Genomic DNA, 15,802 nt, shown 5'->3' with positions numbered 1-15,802 from the left:
TGGCCTCTCTACCTAAACACATCCACATACACATACAAGCATGAACACGACTCACTCGCAGGGGCTACACACATAGGTACATATGCACGACTTGTGGTGCTGCACTGTTTGTCATTGTCCCAGTGACCTCGACCTCCCACTAGCATGGGACTGAAATTAAATGGGGAACTCACTCGATCAAAGTGAAAGGAGCAAAAGGAGAGAAATCTTTCACTGCTCGATCGCTTTCTTCTCACATCATGCCCATATCTACAATTCACTCTCGATGCCTCACCGCTCCTATAGATCACGCACCTTTTAGCCCTATGGGCTAGTTCCCAGATTAAAATGCGCACCCATGAGCACAAGGCTAGGAGAGACAAAGCACATTACAACTCGAATGAAAAGAAAAGCGAAAAGGTGGCAAATTGACAAACGAATGCGCCAATTACGCGCCATCATGTGCCCTGAACCCAAACATATTCATTACAAAACTAACATACACACAAAGTCCTAGCTAGTTATGCTAGAAACTCCTATAGATCGGAAGCTTGAAACTAGAGATGAACAGTGGCAGCCAACACCTTACTTGCAAGGACCTCTGTGCCACGAGTGATGGAATTGCCGATGGCAAGGATCTCAGCGTCGGACTTCCTCGATGAGTATCCTTGTCCCACGGCATCGTAATCAATGCCCTCATAGTGGGAGTCAACCAATGTCAAGGCTATAAGCACACCACTATGAACCCCTGCAGAGATGAAGGGGTCCACCCAGTGACAAGCCTCATCAAGACAAAGCACTAGCTAGGCACTCCCTTGGCTGGCACCAAACATGACGTCACACATGGCCTACACAGAACTGGTCAGTGCCATCAGCTCTGCGGTTGCCTCCTACGCCCTCTGCTTTGCGGCCATCCTCACCTCCAAATCCGACAGTGCTCTTGCATGCAAACCTAAAACAAGCAGTCGATCTGCAATCAAACATGGCCATCAAGCTAAGACCCAACATAGGCAAAAAAGAACTCACCTGCGCAAGTGGAACGAAGGCCTTGACACTCAGGTTTGAGACACCGATGACCCTTCTCGGCCTCATCCTAAGCAGTGTCCATCGCGGTGTGCTCCGCCTCCTGAGTAGCCATCGCCACCTTGAGGCCGACCACCTGGGACATCAGCAAATTGATCTGAGATCGATCTTGCACCCCTTATTCCATGAGACACTCTTAGGCCAAGTCAACCCCTCCAATAGCATTGACCAGACCCTAGCGGGGCTCCACCTGTGCCTTTTGGGAGGCATCCAATTCCTCCCACATGCGCCAAACTTCCGCCTCCACCTTGGCTAGGCAGTTGTGGTCCATAGCACTCCACCACTGTGCCTAGAAGGCTAGATGCAAACACTAGTACTTCTCCATTGAAGCCCTCACCAATTCTTACAAACAAAGAAAGATGTAACCATGTCATTCAGCTGAAGGAATGACTAGCGTAGCGAGCTCAAAAGATGAAGCAAAGTGGTAGGGCCTCACCTATTGGTGGGGCATGACCTCCTTGGTCATCAGCCGTTGAGCCTCCGTGCCCAACCCAACGATAGTGGTGGCCGCATTGACCAACTTGGATAGGGTCGCTAGGACCCCCCTGGCTCCGCGAGGCGCTAGCCACGCGGCTTGCTCGGCCATGTCATCCACCACGAATAGAACCTCATGGGGGTCCATGGGGTGTGGCCAAATGAGAGGATCTGTGCTAGGCCCGACCTCCTCACCGTGAGGAACCAAGGCTAGCCCACCAACATCACAGACTACCATCCCATGAGTGATGGATCAATGGTAGACTGTGAGTCCATTTCCTCCTTGGGGGCTGCAGTTGCTTCACCTGCATCAGGGGCCTCTCCCTCGACCACAATTTCAGTCACTACAACGTTGGAGCAATTCTCACCCACGGTTAGTGAACATAGGGTCATGAGAGAAAGGCGTTGCGCTATGGTCACCGCAACTCAATGAAGGGCCTAGCCGTATAGGTAGGTTCACAAAGCCTAATAGCTTGGCGATCGCGAACCTAGGAAGAACCTCCCTACAATAGAACTCCCTAAACACACGAGAAAGGAAATGATCTACCGCTAAAAGAAAAAGGCCAAGGGGTAACATACCTCTCAGAGGAGCTCACCGAAGGGGGGACGATGAGACTCATCATGCCTCTCCACAATAGCGGAACTACAACTGAGGTCGTGGCATCTGATGAGGCACCATGGGCCACAACAGCGGTGTTGGCCTCTGACCGCTCACCAACTCCCGCCTCATGGTCAGATGGCTACAAATCAACCAAGGATGGGCTAGACGGGGTCAAGGACGAAAGGCCTTGACCACCACTGTGGTGGCGCAAGGGTGCTCTGAACTTGACCTCCTCAATGGCAATGAAGCCGAATGCTTCCACGTGGCCCTATCCTCACTCGCGGCACACATCACATTACCACTGCCGCTCGACCTGGCCCCATCTCTGGATCTCTGGGACTCAACGAGGACATGACAGAGCACCTTTGACTCTTCATCAGAGTCACCCTATGGGTTCTTGGCTCCATCAGCACCGCCCTCACCCAGCAGTAGAGCCCTATGCCTTCGTTGCTCTGCCCTCCTGAGCGACTTCTCCGCCCAAGGCCGCCTCTGCATGCTAGCGGCCGCCTACTCCTAGGTGGCGTGATCAGCGCCCCTAGGACGGGGGATATGAAAGCAAAAGCAGAACGAGGGGACCGATTGCTAGAAATAAGCTATGTCAGTAATCACCCAACCGATGCCAGCCATGGATAAAGGGAAAAGCACAGGTAAGGGTGACTCACCAGGTTAGGACGATGACTCACCAAGAACACCATGATGGTGCACTTAGTCATGACCATCAACCCGTACGCCAACTAGCCCGACCATCTGCATCACAACTGCATCATCCTCGAGTTTCTCCATAGCCTCATGAGTCGGATCTTTAGCCCCGACATAGTCGCACAACAGATGAGCCCACCGCTTTAATGAAAGGACCCGCCGCTCGACCATGACTCAAAGGACCACAATGCCATTCAAACTAGCCAACACTCAGCCCCCAAGAATTTCCAAGATCTCTGACACCTCCGCATGACGCTTCTAGTCACACCATAGACCCCAGGAAGCCGACCTCACTAGAGGCGCGATTGAAAAAGGAAGCAGGGAGGCAGAGGCATCGTCAAGAATGTAGAACCAATTTCCATGTTAGCCAAAGTTTGAACTCCTCAATGGCAGGCACGAATAGAGAAGAGACACCCCAGAACGCATCAAGATGTTCATCCCGCCCACGGGGGCCAATGCTCCACCCGCGGACCCTAGCACCCACGACTCTTGACTTCGAAGAGCCACTGTAATAGGTCTTTGTTGGGTTCTATCCCAAGGAAAGCCTCACAGATGACCATGAATCCTGCCAACTATAGCACACCATTGGGGGGGGGGAAGATGGTGCATCTAGACGCCATGCTCCCAAAGGAATCCCTAGAGAAAATCCAACGCCGGAATCCCAAACATGCACTCATGGAAATCGATGAAAGACACCATTTCCCTAGGTCATGGGTTGGAGAGCGCCTTGCCGATGGTAGCCCTCCACCCAGTGACTTCCTTCGATGGGAGAAGACCACCTTTGATGAGCCACAACAGCCACACCTCCTTCACCATTGAAGGTACCCACTCACTCATCCCAATGTAGGCAAGGGCAAAGGCAGAGGTAGCAGCGAAGGGAGACAATCACTGGCAATTGCACACCTCCCAGATAAATCCCTTGAGTTTGGTTTCCTTCCACCCCTCTCTAGATTGCAGCGCACAACTGTGGAAGGCAGAAACAAGGTAAGAGAACTCGAGCCAAAGGGGTCGTATATGTGGTGGCGACTAGGAGTGCGAACCACACCCTTGCGAAATCCACCCTAGAATGAGCCCCACAGACCCATGGCAAGTGAATCGCCGCACCGCTACAACTGTGCCCTAAAAAACATGGAGGAAGGGTCTCTCTCATCAAACTTCAAAAACAAGCGCGACCAAGCCACGCCCTAAAAAACAAATCTAGAAATCACCACACTAGTGACATCTCTAGTAAGCCCTAGGAGGCCTTGCTACTGCCACGAAAGAATAGGCATCACATCAACCTTCCTATAGCAACGAGACTCCTGGGGCACGAGAGCATAAGAGGAGGCCCGGAGGTCGCACCAGCTCAAGGATGCCTGAACGGGCACCCGCGGGCTTTCACAAGCACTAGCGGGGCGTAGGCAAAGAGCCTTGGAGTCAGGCAAGACCCATCTCGCCCAAGATTTGATTGCCTAATCCCCATAGTGCGCGCGCACCATGGGCATACCCTCCTCTATTCACAAATTTCCTTCTAGCCCTAGTTGCTAAAAGGTCGACACTGTCTCTAGCCACCATAGATGACCCTTAGAGGGACATATGACAGGAACCACGTGGTTCTCCTTGAACTTTTCTCTCCCATTTCTACGCTCTCTCAGCAGGAAGGTAGGGAACGATTTGTAGACATAGCCATGAGTGGTTCGAACAAAAGAAAAGCCCATATTTATAGGCCCAAGGGCAGACTGAACAACCCGAGACTCCCACATTGCATGGTGAACCATGGGAGGTCATAGCCAATATCAGATGCTCGCATGACCGATACAACATCAATGAGACTACTTGGTCCCGCCTGGGTCACGAGCCCCGATATGCATCACACTAACATGGCACACAAAAGGGCCTGGTGGTCACATACCACATCGCCAAGGTGTCCTGATGGGGTGGAACATAATGGCCATCTAATGCATTGAATGCACTAGCCCATGAGAGATCGAGAGACGAAGCTCAAATAAGCCATGACTACGGACCCATGCGCAACACACATGCATCTCAGTGCTTTTATGATCACTTCATGATCGTAAAAATGCTCGAGAGCTACTGTCAGGGTCATAACCCTAGGGTGTCTCAAGGCATCGATTAGTTAGTAGGCCACATGGCCTGCAATATATGAGCTAGTGAGGTTCTGAATGACCGAGGCCTAGCTAAGCCAAGCAGAACAGGCCCAATGCCAAGGCTAGAGTTGGCCATGACCTCTCCTTAGCCACACAATGTGCAAGAAACTCATGACCTCTACATCGTCCCAACCCCTGAGAGGAGCGGGGAGAGGTCGAGCATAGCCAGACATGCCTACTCTGATAAGAACAAACATGCCGCACTGACCCTGCAAGGACCGAGTGGGACAGTGATCATCTCGGCCTAGTCAGACGCCATCCCTATGCCATGTAGTTTAGACATGACAACACTGCACGGTAGTGATGACTGATACGATAACCACTGGCCAAATACGGCCTAACAAGACGCATGTATGATCCCACCCACTATGGGATGGGATCCACAACGAAGGCCTTGACTTAGAGGCCATCCAACTAGACCGACGGAGCCATGACCCCAATAATCAGGATCGTGGCCCTCAGCTCTACAAGCCAACCAGGTGACTGATGACCTAGGGGCAACTACCAACTCCTGTACGGCGCCCTAGGAAACTAGGAGATGATGACAAAGACCACAGTAGAGACCATGTTGCACAGGATGGCTGGCAAACCACCAGCATGCCTACAGTGCTGCCACGGTCGGCACAGTAGCACCACGCCACACCATGCCATGATGTGGCCACAAGACCATGACGATACCATGCATGAACATGTACCTCAATATGATGTAGCTTGCAAGCTAAGATAGCTAGGCCCTCCCTCAAGCTCATGACCCTTCGGTAGGGAGAACCTACTGCTTTGTATACGCCCTAGCCCCAAACTCTATATAAGGGCAGTCAGGGCACCATCTCTAGACATCCTCTACCATTTTACTCATTCTCCATCTTAACGAGGCTTCTAGAGCTTTCTTCTGGGCACTCCATCTCCTAGCTCTAGCTCTTCTTCCTCTTCCACCATTCTTGCATCCCCCATTGTAAGAACTTTAAGCATTCAAGTGAGGAACATGCACTTGATCATCTCTGAGACTGGACATAGGGCTCTGACCTAAACCAGTATAACTTCTCGTGTTTTCTGGATGCTACCATCGTCTTCCTAGAGCAACATGGCAATCGTATAAATTTAGAAGTTTGATTTACAAAACACCAATAGGTGGCATCTAGATTGGATCTATTGTGACAAAGTCTGATATAGGTGGCTCAATTCATGTCATAATGATAGAAGCTGATCAAATCCCATTACTAGATTACACTGGATCATAAACTAAACTATGCCTGATAATGATGCAAGGTCAAAAAGGATAGGTTCAGATAGTGTTGCCAATTTGATAATGATGATGACGAGAAGTTTAATAGCGGTATCCAATCTCCCTTGCTTTCACTAACTATCCAAAAAGCCATTTTATGCAAAAATGGGATGAACCTTTACACAACAATACTTTGAATATTTGTGATTATTGTCAACTTTTTGTATTAGACCGACTGTAAGTAAATTAGTGATGATCATGTGACCCCTAGCAGATGCATGATTCATATCCAATAAACCTACTCTAGTCCACCATTTAAGCAGAGTATCCCTCCTGATGTTCTTTCCCTTCTTGAATATAATGAGCATACTAAAAAGCAACCTCTCACTCTCTCTTCCAAATGGTCATAGCTAACTTTCAAGCTGTGAAACTTATCACTATTACTTCTATTGGTTATTAACCAAACATGATAGATGTGGGTAGAGAGAGACAATGAGTGAGAGACTAGAATTCTCCTTTCTCCCCCTATCCTCTCTCCTTTTATAGGGAAGGTAGGAGGGGAGGTTTTCATCACCCCCCTGGCCAGTGGGGCTTGTATTTTACAAAAGAGCATCCAGAGGCCACAATTGGCCCTAAGAATTGTCTTACAAGCCCTCAAAGCATGTAATTGGGCCTTGGAAACACTAATGGGGGTCCTTAACATATAATACACCCCAACAGTTGCGCCTGAGCTATTCGGTATTGATCGAAAGTACAAGACCCAATAGCTGAACACAAATAAGTGTGGTCTAATTACAACTCAATCATGATACACAACTCTCGTCTAAATTGATACAAACTATGGATGATTTTAACTTTGGCTAGTCTTTGGCGTCAACCTTTGCTCAAGGCTCCATGACCTTGTCTTTAGTAGCTCACTCCCTCATATGGCCTTGATCCTTTGTTACCTTCTTTTCATAATTAAGCCTACACTGAAGACATTGATGTAGTCAAAGTAGGCAAAGTAGTCGACATAGGTGAGGTAGTTGTAGATGAATCATGACATGCATCTTTAGGCCTTCACTCATGAGTGCTAGGCAAAGCTTTTGTCTTTGGATGGATTGCTTGTCCAATGCGCTCCTCACTAGCCCCTCTTGGCTGGTGCTTTTGAGAAATTCTTTTGCATGCTTGAAGTAAATGACATAGGCATGGTTGATGTCCCAGATGTCGATCCATCTGCTCTAATTTTGTGGAGAAGGCAGTGTCGATTAATTATGCCAAAGCGATGGCAAAACCCCTTGTTGAAATGTTGACGAAGCTGTAGCCAATGATGTCGAAGCTGGAGTCAAAGTCCCTCACTAAGATGTTGGTGAACACAATGCAGATGAAGTTAAAGTTGATGGCAAAACCTCTAACTAAAATGTTTATGAAGGCGTTGTTGCTGTCATCAAAACTATTGGTGAATCAAGTCGCTAAAATGTTGGCAAAAGTGGTGTTGTTGATGTCGAAGTAGATGGCAAAACCCCTCAGCGATATGTTGGCATGGGCGAAGATGAGTTAGCCAAAGTTGGTGGTGAAGCTGCTCATCGATATGTTTGCAAGCTGTTGGTGACATCAAAATCGACAATAGGGTCTTTACCAAAAATGATGGGTTGGTTAGTGACAAGTTCACCGAAGTTAGTGGCAAAACCCCTCATCAAAACATTAGCGAAGTCGTAGCTGATGATGCAGAAGCCAATGATAGTGCCCCTCGCCATAACTCGACCAAAGTGACAATGGGTCACCGAACTTTCAATAGCAAAGTGGGGCCGAGAGGGAAAGATGCAATTCTTGGAGCACGTGCTCTGATGGGATGCTTTGGTGTCTTATCCCATTCTTTTTTAAGGGTGTGAAATGGGCGAGAGGTAGCGAAAAGAGCCCCTTGGCTTTTTTAGATTACTTTGGTGCCAACATCGTGCCTTTTGCGGCGAGGGGACATAACTCCCAAAATAAGACCCTCGGCGCTTTTTTAGAATACTTTGGTACCAACCCCCATACCTTTTGTGCCAAGGGGGCTAGAAGCAATGAAATGACCCCCTTGACTTTTTAGATTGCTTTGGCCTCAACCCCGTACCATTTTAGGCAAAGGGGGCTAGAAGTAGTGAAAGTGAGCCCTTCAGCTTTTTTAGATTGCTTTGACCTCAACCCCCTTACCTTTGATGCAATAGGGCATGGAGTCACAAAATGAACCTCTCAGCACTTTTAGATTATTTTGGTGCCAACCCTCATACTTTGAGGCGATGGGGCGCAGAGTCACGAAATGAGCCCCGTTGCGCTTTTAGGTTACTATATCGTCAATGTTGCCGATGGAGAAGCCCCTCATCGAGACATTGACAAAAGCCTAGTTGATGACACTAGTATTGATTGCAAAATTTATTAAGCAAAGTTTGCAAAACTTAGATTCACATTTTGCTTCTGTTGCATGTATTCTTGGCAGCGCAAAGTTACCAATCATTCTGCTTCGGTTGTGCTTATCTTTGGCAACGCAAAGTCATTGAGCTCTTATCAATTCAATGTGCTTCAGTTGCGCTTATTTTTGGCAACACAAAGTCACTGAGCTCTTTCATTTCATTTGTGTACTTAGAGATCAAAATGGATGCATGTGTTGCTTTGCGGCCGCTAACTAGTTTTCATCTCATCAATCATGTTTTTTGCTGATATTGGGGAGCCTTTTGATGCTATAAGGTGCCCTTTTGGGCTCATGCGTTAAATGGATGTTATCGATGAATTCAATAATGCACAGATTAGCTTTTCTCTCGCATGTTTCGGAGGGTCAAAGTTTTGAGCCCTTAGGCTTATCAACTAGCTTCACCCTCACATGTTTTGAGAGGGTTGAAGTCTTGAGCCCTTAGGCTTTTCATTTGCTTCGCTCTTGCTATTTTCGGAGGGTAAGGACTTATGTTAGTAAGCTCTTTTGCAAAAGTTTATGTTGTCCAGCTTGGTCCACCAAATAAGTCTTGCATATCCTTAGAGTCATTTTATTTTTCTCCTGTTGGGTTAGTCTAGTTGAGTACAATTGAGTGATCAAGGTTTTATCCCACCTTTTTGCAGGTAAAGCACGGTATCCTGGTGTTGTACTTGTTACCTCATCCCTACTAAGGGTGACGAGTTAAGTGCCACTAGGCTCAGCAGCTCTCTATACATTTCTCATATGTGCTTTTATCTAGAGGATGTCATCTAAGCTAGCAATGTATTTTTAACTTATGCTATTGTAATCATTTCAAAGCTATGTTGTTTCAAATTTATCAGATTGCAACTTAATAGTGTATTATTATTTGCGAACTCAATTGTAATACTATTTTTGCTACAAACTCCTGGTATGTGATATGTATTTGCTTAATCGAGTACGATCTTGGTTGTAATGTGGCTTTATCGAGGTCTTTCATGACACTCAACGGACTACCTAGTTTATATAAGTGATGGTATGCGCATGCCAATGTTCTGAGCGGGGGCAGTCATACTTGATCTTGTATAAATTGAACAGTTCTATGACAACCAAATTGAAAAATCATAGGAAAACTTAGTGACTCTAGTAATTATAGTGAGACTATATGGCTCACAACACTATCTTTGGTTAGGTGTGGTCGAACACCAAGATCGGAAAGGTGGGTGTCATAGTACATGATGTGACTCCTTTTCCTTTGGTCGTCATGATTGAAAAAACTTGGTGTTTAGGAGCGTAACTCGGTGGAGCTCTAATGTGAACTAGGAGTTTTCTGTTAGCAACCGATACCACATGATAAATCTATTGTCTTTTGTCTTCTTTATGTCTTACATTACTTACCTATTCTAGTTTAGGAGTTAGTGCTAGTTTGTGTGTAAGAACTATAAGGACCGTGACGCCAAAGAGGAGGGGGTGAATTAGGCAACTTAAAATTCTAGTTCTAACTATGGTCTCTAATTTTCACCTTAGCAAAACCCATGCAAGAAAGTAATCTATCGAAATGTGCCACTATAGTTTTGCTAGGTGTGTTGCTATCTCTACCGCAAAAGGAGTTATGCAACCTAAGTTCCAATCCTATCAACTAGCCTATCAACTAAGCTAGAAAAGTAAAGAACACAACCAAGGTAGCAGTATAAATGCAGAAGGTAAAGATGAGGTAGAGATGCAAACTCCCATCGACGACTTTGGTATTTTTACCAAGGTATCGAGAAGCGCTCAAGCTTCCCCCTAGTCCTTGTTGGAGCCCCTCACAAGGGCCAAGCTCTCGGTCGGGTAACTCCGTGGATAGCCCCAGGCCTTCCCCACGCGTAAGTGGATCTCCGGTGTACCTTCCAGCAAGCCTCTCATAAATCACTCCCCGTTGTCTTCACTATCAAGCTTCTGGCCAAAACACCACATGCCTTGTTCCCTCCGGTACACGGTGGCAGCCACACCACAAGCACGGTTGGTGTGGTCTCGCAAGACTACAAGCCCCACCGAGTACAAGCATGGTGTGTGAAAGCACCTTTGGTCAAGAGGTATGCAAACCTCACTAGCAACTAGACCTAAGCGTTGAGCAAGCGCATATGAGCGTGGTCTAACTAACCTAAGCGCTTCGCAAAGCACCTACGCTAATCACCTTGTGATCTTTAAGCCCTATGCAAGTGGAGAGTACAAATGTGGTGTAGGAACACCCTTCTACCTTTCCCTTGCTCCCTCTTATCTTAGTTGGTCGGTTGGGGGTGGTATTTATAAGTCTCAACTCGAAACTAGCCATTGGAGGCTGAAATCAGCATTTCTGTAGAGCATCATATGCTATAGTGCTAGCATCGGATGCTCCGGTGGTTCCACGTCGACTAGCCGTTTGGAAACTAGCCGTTACACTTCTTTTATGTGAGCATCGGACGCTCCTATGGGCATCGGACGCTTGGCATCGGACACAACAGTGACACTGTTCACTTCAGGGCTGACTTTGTGAGCATCGAACACTCCCCATCGGACGCTTCTATGGGCATCGGATGCTCCGCTGCTCCATTTTCAACACGTCAGGTTTTCATATTTTGGGCATAACTTTTAAGCTCCGAACTCTGACTTTTTGGAAAGCTAATGAAAAGCTCTACAACTTTGAACTGAATTCATGTAAATTTGAGCAGATCCAAAATCATGAGACAATCCAATCCATCCATCTCTTCATCTCGGCTTCAGTGGCTTCAACTTTGTTTGGTATTTGTGTTCGGGCTTCTACTTCTTGGTGATTTAGACTTCTTAGCATGTCTTGCAGGTCTTCAATCATGGCTTCTAATGTCTTGCTTGAGATGTTGATCATTTGGATCACACCATATCCTAAGTCCAAGTTCACTTTGCATCCTTTGAACTATATCCAAAAACACTAGGAGACAATATTAGTCCAAATGGTCATGTTGATTATCAACCACCAAAATCCAAACTAAATGGGCCAAGGGTCCATTTTCCTTACAAGAACCTTTGTGTGTGACAACTAGAATATTGTATGATAGAGTGTGCTTAGCTATATGGATTAATTCTACAACCAAAGACATAATTCTACAACCAAAGACAATATCTGAGTGTGCTTTTTGCTGAGTACATATTTAGTGTGATGGCCCTAAAGATTTGATATTAGTGTGAATCTTTTTAGCACTTACAAGAACTACGGGTGATAGCTTTGCATAGACGAAGATTTGTCGCGAGTTAAAATTTTAGAGTTCCAATTCATATCTCTACTCGGAACCATTCGATCTTTACAAACACGCTTTCTCCTCTTCTTGCTTCCTCTCTCTACGTCTCCCCGGTTCGTTGCTCGTGTACGCCGCCTCCACCATTTGGCTATGCGCGCACTCGACGATTGTCCCAAGTGAAATGGAGTCTCCACTCGAGTTTTTTTTTAAATATAGTCATCTTGCATATTAAAAGAATATCTTTGAGCAAGATAACTCTATTCTAACTCGTCTTCGAACCAAACACCCGTAGAAATGAGATTGACGACCCGCCTTCTGTTGTCCCTTCAGTTGTCCAACCAAACTCACGGTGAGAGATGGACTATAAACTATAAAGTAAAAAGAATTTGTCTTTTTTTTATACTTGATCTTGTATAAATTGGACGGTTCTGTGACAGTAAAATAGAAAAATCATTGGGAAACTCATTGATTCTAGCAATGATAGTCAGACTATATTGGCTCACAACACTATCTTTGGTTAGGTGTAGTCCAGCACCAAGATCGGATAGGTGGGGTGGCATAGTACACGATGTGACTCTATTTTCCTTTGGCCGTCGTGATTGAAAAAGACTTGGTGTTTAGGAGCGTACCTCGGTGGAGCTCTAACGTGGATTAGAAGATTTGTGTTAGCAACCGATACCACATGATAAATCTGTTGTATTGTTGCCATCTTTATGTCTTGCGTTACTTACCTTTTCTAGTTTAGGAGTTAGTGCTAGTTTGTGTGTAAGAACCTTTGTGTGTGACAACTAGAATTGTATGATAGAGTGTGCTTAGCTATATGGATTAATTCTACAACCAAAGACAATATCTTAATGTGCTTTTTGCTAAGTACATATTTAGTGTGAATGTGTGATGGCCCTAAAGATTTGATATTAGTGTGAATCTTTTTAGCACTTAGACAAGAACTGCGGGTGATAGCTTTGCATAGGCCAAGATTTTATTTGTCGCGAGTTAAATTTTAGAGTTCCAATTCATATGTCTTCTCAGAACCATTCGATCCTTACAAACACGCTTGCTACACTACTTTCTCTCCGCGTCTCTCCGGTTCGTTGTTCGTCTACGGCGCCTCCACCATTTGGCTGTGCACCTACTCGATGATTGTCCCAAGTGAAATGGAGCCTCCCGCTTGATTTTAAAAAATATAGTCATCTTGCATATTAAAGAATATTTTTAGCAAGATAATTCTATTTTAACTTGTCTCCAAACCAAACACTCGTAGAAATGGAATCGACCACCCCGTCTCCTTCAATAGTCCAACCAAACTGAAGGTGAGAAATGGACTATAAAGATTAAAAAGAATTCGTCTTTTTTTTCATCGTCCAGTCTCATCAGCAACTACGAGCAACAGCGATTGCATATTTGCACTGTGGTAAGAAGATTCTCGCTGTCGTTTGAGCTTTTTTTTTTTTTTTTCTAGAATAGGCAAAAGATTTACATATTCTTATATTAAGGAGAAGAGTTTAAAGAAAAACATACAACACGTTTCTATCGAGCGTCGAAGGAAGTCGACCTAACACAGCCGAAACTGGACCATCCTAGCAAAAAAAAAAAAAACCCTCATATTTCAATATTACATTAAAAAAAACAACCAATATCGAGCTTTTTATCCCAGCATTCTGAGGAGCACGGCAGACTGGGGAAGCTCGAAGTGACACATCCAGATTCAGAAGTGTGAACATTATTCAATCTAACAGGGGCCTTTTTTTAGTTTGGTTTTGCGTGCATATTTAACAATAATCGTCCACGAAGGCCCGTTGGCTGGAAGGAATTTGAAGAAATCTGGATGGTTTTGGATAAATCTGGAGAAATTTGTGAGAGAAAAACACTATTTCAAATAAAAAAAAGAAGCGAATCAAACCAGATTTAAGGGCACACGAACGGAGCGTAGAACACCTAACAAGAGGGCCTTGTTTCCTCTTGGTAACTAGTAGTAACATATCATTGATCCTTTCAGTTAAAACAAAATGAAAAGGCACAATCAACAGAAAATAAAGACTGGTCGTAGAGTGAAATACGCAGTACTGCTATCTACTTGAATACTCAAAAGAGACTAGTAAAAAACTGTAAGAATATAAATATCAGTATAGGATCTGTTGGCGCACTTACTTTGATTATGAAATTAAATAGAGGCTAGCTGGATGGCTGGATGTAGATCAGTTTTAGCTAGATTAATAGTAGTAGTGAATACTGAATAGTGATGATGGATTATTAGGCAGGCCAACTGTGATCACCGTTATCTGCTGCTGTCTCTCCAACTCCAAATGAAGCGCCAACCCAGTCCAAGAAGCTGAAGCTGAAGGGATCCGGACCCAGCAGCAACTGCTTGTCTTCTTCCTCCGGCAGCTTCTCCAAATGCTGAGCAGTGGCCTGCTGTTGCTGCTTTTTTGGGTGGAAGTCGGAGGCGCACAGGACGTCGAGGGCGCCGTCCATATCCGCAAACATGCCCAAGCAGTCATGGTCAGCTGCAGCGTCCTGCGCGGGCTGCTTGCTGCTGGGGTTATTATCCATGTCGACCACCTCCTGCTTGAGCAGCTGGTGATGGACACTGGCGCTAATGATGGATCCTGGCGTTGCATTGTCGGCGACGGCGACGTTGCTTGCGTGACGGTGGGCCGGTGTCGTATCAGGAACGGCAGCCGCGGAGTGATGGTGATGGTGATGGCTCCTGGCCGACGACGAGGAGGACAAGGACGGCCTGGTGGAGCCGGCGAGCGCGTTGCGCTGCGTAGGCCAGGGGTGGTTGTGCTCGGAGGTGTAGGTGATGACGAGCATGGAAGGGTCGGTGCGGCTGCGCTCCACCTGCTTGCGGGCGGAGCAGCCCTTGGAGCTGCTGCAGCGGTAGTACCCCCTCGGGTACGGCGACCCCTTGACCGGCTTCTGACCGTACTTCCTCCACGCCCACAGGTCCGACGGCACCACCTCGCCGCTCGTGCTCGGCCGCCCGCCCACCCCCGGCGGCGCCGCCACCGGCGCCGGGATGCACACCACCTTCTTCGTCTGGCTCTTCCTAACAACACCGTACGTGCACGCACGCCACGCATGCATCAGTACGTAATGTAATGCAATGCAACGCAATTATGTTGATCGATGCGAAGTAAACAAAATATATACTGTATGACACTACGAACGAACCTTCGCTTGATTGCCCAAGTATGAGGGTGAGGGGCCATCGCTATGTCCAGGACATGCTCCTTCAGAACGGGACCATTGTCGTCCCTCTCGACGAAGCTGGAAGCGCAGAGCTGTGGCTGCGGCCCGGACATGAGCTGAGGAATCAGTCCCTCTGCCTCTGGATGGTGCTGTGGACACAGGGCAGCAGCATGATCACAAGCGCAGCCGCCACTGCCGTTGCTGCCCAGCAGGAGCGCCATGCTGCCATTGCCATTCACCAGCTGCTGCTGCCGCTGTGAGCGCGCTTCATCGCGATCGTCGCCATCGAAGTTCACTCGGGCTTGCAGCAGCAGCAACCCCTCTTCCTCCGGCAGATGATTGGAGCCCAACGAGCATACGGTTGGGGCAGCTGGAGTGGCCGCCGGCAGTCGGTGGTGGTGTGGCGGCGGCGGCAGGCTCGCCCGGACGACGTCCGAGAGGTCGCCTTGATCGGCCGGCGACAGCCAAAAGAAGTCGCACATGATACTACTGATAATACAATTCTGTTGCCGACAGAAATTCAAGGAGGCGAAAGAGTTACCCAGAAGAAGTGGTAGAGATAAACAAAATTGATCGACAAGCAAGGATCGATTTATAACTATAACTTGCATGGAAATGGAGAGAATATTAAGTAACTGTCCGTGTCAGGCTGAGGCAGCACAGCACAGCACAGATATATAATGGAGCCAGCGTTATCGATCGAGCACTGTAGTACGATTGAGCTAGCCAGTGATGATCTACAGCCTAGCTAGGAGTAGAGCAAATGCA

The 15,802-nt window shown here is 46.9% G+C and overlaps 1 protein-coding gene across 1 annotated transcript; it reads right to left on the bottom strand.

Annotated features, from left to right (window-relative positions):
* Positions 1-13,829: 13,829 nt before the first annotated feature.
* LOC136491905 (uncharacterized) lies at positions 13,830-15,516 on the bottom strand. The gene is made up of 2 exons (XM_066488112.1): positions 15,017-15,516; positions 13,830-14,891 (listed from the first exon to the last, which is right to left on the bottom strand). The coding sequence occupies exons 1-2, from the start codon at positions 15,514-15,516 to the stop codon at positions 14,093-14,095; spliced, it is 1,299 nt and encodes a 432-aa protein (XP_066344209.1). The 3' UTR covers positions 13,830-14,092.
* Positions 15,517-15,802: the final 286 nt, after the last annotated feature.

This window comes from Miscanthus floridulus, chromosome 1, assembly GCF_019320115.1.
Source record: "Miscanthus floridulus cultivar M001 chromosome 1, ASM1932011v1, whole genome shotgun sequence".
NCBI classification, from domain to species: domain Eukaryota; kingdom Viridiplantae; phylum Streptophyta; class Magnoliopsida; order Poales; family Poaceae; genus Miscanthus; species Miscanthus floridulus.
The sequence above is the reverse complement of the archived record's forward strand: the minus strand, read 5'-3'. Positions and strand labels throughout refer to the sequence as shown.

What these genes read in the sequence shown, in the direction of transcription:
- LOC136491905 (XM_066488112.1), bottom strand. Translation starts at nt 15,516, where the DNA reads ATGTGCGACTTCTTTTGGCTGTCGCCGGCCGATCAAGGCGACCTCTCG. An exon ending in ACTTGGGCAATCAAGCGAAG is followed by an intron (nt 14,892 to 15,016) that starts GTTCGTTCGTAG and finishes CGGTGTTGTTAG; the next exon opens with GAAGAGCCAGACGAAGAAGG.